The sequence below is a fragment of the Zosterops lateralis genome (genome assembly GCF_965231275.1).
Source record: "Zosterops lateralis genome assembly, chromosome: 18".
NCBI classification, from domain to species: domain Eukaryota; kingdom Metazoa; phylum Chordata; class Aves; order Passeriformes; family Zosteropidae; genus Zosterops; species Zosterops lateralis.
The window spans coordinates 11,751,541-11,757,280 of NC_139778.1; the positions used below are offsets into that span (position 1 = coordinate 11,751,541).

The 5,740-nt window shown below is 64.7% G+C and overlaps 1 protein-coding gene across 1 annotated transcript; it reads left to right on the top strand.

The window, feature by feature from the left end:
* Window positions 1–375: 375 nt before the first annotated feature.
* CBX4 (chromobox 4) lies at window positions 376–5,057 on the top strand. The gene is made up of 5 exons (XM_083874796.1): window positions 376–489; window positions 573–616; window positions 1,212–1,277; window positions 1,860–1,926; window positions 2,820–5,057. The coding sequence occupies exons 1-5, from the start codon at window positions 421–423 to the stop codon at window positions 4,155–4,157; spliced, it is 1,584 nt and encodes a 527-aa protein (XP_083730922.1). The 5' UTR covers window positions 376–420; the 3' UTR covers window positions 4,158–5,057.
* The last annotated feature ends 683 nt before the right edge of the window (window positions 5,058–5,740 follow it).

The window sequence follows — 5,740 nt, forward strand, 5'->3', positions numbered from 1 at the left end:
ATCCCTGTCCCCTATCCCCTGTCCCCTGTCCCCTGTCCCTGTCCCCTGTCCCCTATCCCTGTCCCTGTCCCTATCCCTGTCCCCTGTCCCCTATCCCTGTCCCTGTCCCCGCTCCCCTCGGGCGCGTGTGGCGCACCTGCCCCGCGCTGTCCCCGCCCCGCAGCCCCGTGGGGGCCGTGCTGAGTCACGCGTGGGGCGGGCCCCCTCCCCTCCCCTCCCCTCCCCTCCCCTCCTGTCCCCGCCAGGGCTGCGCCAATCCCCCGGCCCCGGCGCTGACGGGCAGCCGGGCCCGGGAGGCGCCGCCTCGCTGACGTCTCGCTCCGGGATTTGCACGGTTGCGGTGCCGCCGCTCAGTGTCTGTCGGGCCGGCGGCGGGAGCTGCGGCAGCCCGAGCCCGGCCCGGCCCCTCCCGGCGGCGGGATGGAGCTGCCGGCGGTGGGCGAGCACGTCTTTGCGGTGGAGAGCATCGAGAAGAAGCGGATCCGAAAGGTGCGGTGGGATGGGGCGGGGGGCGGCGGGCGGGGGGCGCCGGCGGTGGCGGATCCCGCTGACGCCGTGTCTTTGCCGCTCAGGGCAGAGTCGAGTACCTGGTGAAATGGAGGGGATGGTCGCCCAAGTGAGTACGGCGCCGGGCGGGGATGGGGCCGGGAGGGGAGGGAAGGGGAGGAAGGGCCCGGGCGGGCGCAGAGCGGGCGGGGAGAGGCGGCGGCGGGGCCCGGCGGAGCGAGCCGAGCAGGCGGAGGCTGCTGTGCACCAGAAAATGGCTCCTTCCCCCTTTCCCTCCTCGGGAGCCGGGCTCCATATTGCAGAACCGAGCGAGCGGGGAGGGGGGAGAAGGGGGAATAACCGCAAAAACCGTCCGCGCCCCCCGCAGCCCCCGAGCCGCCGAGGCGGGGGCAGCACCGGGACCGGCCCCGGGGCCAGCGGGGCCAGCGCGGCTCTGCCTGACAGCGCGCCCGGGGCTGGGGGGGCCGCCCCCTCCTCCGCCCCGCCGCCGCTTTCCCGGCCCCGGGAACGGGGATTTGGAAAATTTCATCATGACATGCCTGGAATTCCTCCGCAATAATAACCGCGCTAAATAAACAGCGCCGTCCCCGCGGCCCCCCGGCGGGACCCCCGCCCCGCACGGAGCCCCCGGGGCTGCGGGGGGCGCTCCCGGAGCCCGGCCCGCCCCGGGGCCCGCCGTGACTCCGTGCACTCCCCTGGCCCAGATATAACACGTGGGAGCCCGAGGAGAACATCCTGGACCCCCGGCTGCTCATCGCCTTCCAGAACAGGTGAGAGCCGGGCTGGGCTGCGGGAGGGGCGGCGGGACCCCCGTTCGCTCGGTTCCCGCAATTGCGGATGCGTCACGGGGCCGGGCCGGGCCGGGCCGGGCTGGGCTGGGCTCGGGGGGCGCGGCCCCGGCGGGGCGGGCGGTGCGGGGCCACCCCTGGGTGACACCTCCGGGTCAAGGTCCCCCCAGGCCGCGCTCTCCCGGCTCCGGCCCCCCACGCTCCTTCTCGCCGGGATTCGATGCCGAGAGCCGAGGAAGGCGAGGAGGCGGCGCTGCTGCTGCTGCTGCTGCGCTTGGACGGGCTTTCGGCCTTTTTTTTTTTTTTTTTTTTTTTTTTAAGCCTTTTTAATTTATTTATTTATTTTTTTCTTTCCGCGCATTTATTTCCTGGAGTGTTTTGGCGCAAAGTGCGAACTCGAGCCCCTTGTCCGCAGCGGGGAAAGGCTGTTCCCGCTGTTCCCGCAGGATGCCCGGGCCGCCTCCACCTGCGGGCCCCGTGTGCCATCACTGTCACTGCGGGGAGGGGGCGGCCCCGGGGGTCCGTGCGCCCCCCCGGGCTCAGCGCGGCTCTGTGTCCCCGCAGGGAGCGGCAGGAGCAGCTGATGGGATACCGCAAGCGGGGGCCCAAGCCGAAGCCGCTGGTGGTGCAGGTAACGCCCGGCCCCGACTGCCCCGCTCCCTTGGCCGTCCCCGGGGAGGCGCCGCTTGCAGCGGGTTTCATCATGCCCGGGAGCCTGGCAGCGCCCCGGGGACCCCCCAGCGCTGCGCTGAGCTGAGCTGAGCGTGCCCCCTCCCCTCCCTCCCCTCCCTCCCCGGGGGCAGAGCGGAGCAGGGCAGAGCCGTGCCCGTGCCCGGCTGGCATTAGCAGGCTGCTCGGCAGCGCCGGTGCCGCCCGGCCCCCGTTCCCAGACAGCTGATTGAAGGGGGCTTTTCTTCTTTTCATTGCTTCATTAATCTGGAGCAATGCACGGCCTCTGAGCTGGGGCGGGCTGGGGCCGCCTGCCTGCCAGAGGACGCGGTGGCCCGTCCTGTGAGGGGCTGCCCGAGGGGCGGGGGCTCTGCAGGGACCTGCCCCGGGCTCTGGCACCTGGTTCTCCTGCCCCTCCTGGGCTCTGGCACCTGGTTCTCCAGCCCCTCCTGCCCCAGGGCTCTGGCACCTGGTTCTCCAGCCCCTCCAGCCCCTCCTGGGCTCTGGCACCTGGTTCTCCAGCCCCTCCTGCCCGGGGGGCTCTGCAGGGACCTGCCCCGGGGTCTGGCACCTGGTTCTCCTGCCCCTCCTGGGCTCTGGCACCTGGTTCTCCAGCCCCTCCTGCCCCGGGCTCTGGCACCTGGTTCTCCAGCCCCTCCTGCCCCAGGGCTCTGGCACCTGGTTCTCCTGCTCCGGGGGGCTCTGGCACCTGGTTCTCCAACCCCTCCTGCCCCGGGGGCTCTGCAGGGACCTGCCCCAGGCTCTGGCACCTGGTTCTCCAGCCCCTCCAGCCCCTCCTGGGCTCTGGCACCTGGTTCTCCAGCCCCTCCTGACCTCAGCTTTTGGTTTTTGCAGCTCCCCTCCTTCGCCCGCCGCTCCAACATCCTGACGGGGCTGCAGGACCCGGCCGTGGACACCAGGCCCAAGCTGGAGCTCGGCTCCTCGGGCAAGAGCCAGCAGCACCAGTATGAGCTCAACAGCAAGAAGCACCACCAGTACCAGCCCAACGGCAAGGAGAGCGGCGTGAAGCACCAGTCCCACAGCAAAGGGAAGTATTACTACCAGCTGAACAGCAAGAAGCACCACCACTACCAGCCGGACCCCAAGATGTACGAGCCCCACTACCAGCCCAGCAGCAAAGAGCAGCAGGGCCAGGCCTGCTTGGACAGTAACAAGACCCCCCTGGTCGCCCACCCAGACAAGTGGGCTCACGGCCCGGCCAAGAATTTGCTGGGCCCAGTCAAGAACCTCGCAGCAGAGAGCAAAAATGGGGCTGAGAAGAACCTGTCCAGTGGTACCGGGCCGCCCTCCCGGGACAGGGTGACCAGCAACGGCCTCGGGGGAAAGATGAAGATCGTCAAGAACAAGAACAAGAACGGGCGCATCGTGATCGTGATGAGCAAGTACATGGAGAACGGCATGCAGGCCGTGAAGATCAAGTCTGGGGAGCCTCCCCGGAAGCGGCCTGCGGAGGAGAGGACTCCTAAGAAGGGTGGGGAGGAGAAGGTGGAGGCTTGGAGGAAGCCAGGGGAGGAGAGGGTGGTGGGCAGCAATGCCCTGAGCAAAGCGGAGGGCGAGAGCCGGCCGCCCCCTGCGGAGCTGGAGGAAGGTCCCCAAAAGACTCCCTTGGCCAAGGAGCTGCCCCTTCCTCCGGCGGAGCAGCCCTTGCAGCTGACCACCAAGCCGGACCTCGTGCCCTGGTCGCTGAGTCCCGTGTGCGAGCACAGCCCTTCCTCCGTGGGACTGAACCTGTCCGGCTCCAGCTCGCGCAAGCGCTGCCTGTCGGAGCCGCAGGCCGAGCGCGAGCCGGGCAAGAAGCGCCTGACCTCGCGCAGCATCAGTGCCCCCACCTGCCTCAGCCCCCCGGCGCCCCCGGAGCCGCCGGCACAGCCCGAGGTCATCCTGCTCGACTCGGACCTGGACGAGCCCATAGACTTGCGCTGCGTGAAGCCGCGAGCGGAGGAGGGCGAGCCGGCCCTGGCGCAGGTGAAGCCGGAGCTGCCGCCGCCGCCGCCGGCTGAGGAACCCACCCCAGAGCCTCCGCAGCCCCAGGAGGCCGCAGAGGAGGAGGAGGAGGAGGAGGAAGAGGAGGAGGCCCTGCAGGAATTCAAGCCCTTCTTTGGGAATATAATAATCACAGATGTGACTGCGAACTGCCTGACCGTCACCTTCAAGGAGTACGTGACGGTGTGAGGTGGGGTGGCAGCCGCTCCCCGTGGGAGCTGCTCGCCCATCCCGGGGCCTCCGGGCCCCAAGGCCTCCCTCCAAGGTACTGGTGCCCCTTCCCGGAGCCCACGGGGGCCCAGCCCGCTGTCCCCAGGCAGGGGACGCCAGGACAGGGCCAGGCGCGGTGGCCATCCCTGCCACGTGGGGTGACCTCGCCGCTGCTCCCGCCCTGCACCTGGAGGCTGCTCCAGGACCTGCAGGCGATGGGACACGCAAGGATGGGACCCGCCAGTTCCTCAGAGTTATAGTATTATATTTTAACAGTGCTAACTTGTCAAGTGATTCTTGCTCCCGTTTGTACGTGGTGTTCTTGAAATTGTATTGTTTGAGCTGAAAGCTGGTCGCCCCCCCTGGGCCACGCTAATATATTTATTTGTAGGTATTTATATAATGAAATATAAAGCCTAGATTTATGGAGTCCCTAGATCACCTTATAAACTATATCAAACGACTATTTTCTGTTCTCCTTTTTAACCATCGAGCATTTGTTAGTCTTGGTCCCTTGCCCTCCCCACGACCCGCAGGACCATCCCGTATATATTTTTTGATACTGTACACATGTGGTGTTTCTATGTGCAAAAAAAAAAAAAAAAAAAAAATTAATCGTTATCTAAAGCTAAACTGAGCTATTATAGAAATTGCTGCTATTAGAAATGTCTAAACTATAAGCTTCCAATTATTAATTGCTTGAATGTAAATATTAAATGGAGATGTTGAAAGTGCATTTGATGTTCTGCAGCTAGTGTAGATCGGAGCGCAAAGCCCAGCTGCTGCCAGCTGCCAGCGGCGCATCCTGGTCTGAGGGCTGTGTCACAGGGGAAGAAATGTATCATGCAATCATGGCAAAGGACTATAAACCTTTACAAAAACTACCGGGATTTGGAGTGCGTTTGTTACAGCATTGTGGATGGCAGGTCTCTCAGGAGCCAGGACCTGCAGGTGAAAAGATTTGCTCTGAGGCGCAGAATTTTGAATATAATTCAGTTTTCCACCCCAAGAGTGTTGTGCCCAGAGTGCTGAGGGCACCCTGTGCTGTGGGTGGGCAGCCAGGCCACAGGAGGCCGTGGTGTGGTGCTTCCCCTGCAGGGCCCAGGCAGGGCTGGGGGTCTGTGATGGGAGCCTGAGAAAGCTGGGGAATATGGGCTGGGAAGGTGGCACAGTGAGGGGTGATGGTTGCCACCCCAGCAGTGTCATCCCAGCGTTGGGGAAGGTCACGGTTGGATAAGAAGTTGAGTGTCTTCAGAAAGGAAAGTGGTCCAAATTCCACCAAGAAAGCTGCAGCTATCTCTGGACAAGATTAATAATTGCCGGAGTCTGCTGGAAATACAATTCTTTGCAGGAGGGTTTACAGTGTGGTGGCTGAGACACAGTGCTCAGTGTCTGTTCCCCCTGTCACCTCCCCACACCGAGCTGAGTGCCTGGGCAGTGCCACCCTCCAAACCTGGCAAAACTGGCTCTGCTGCCAGCAAAACTGGCCCTGCTGCCAGCCTGTCTCCTCTTGGGCTTTTGGTCAGAGTCAGTGTCTTCTCCAGCAAAGATCTTGGTTGAAA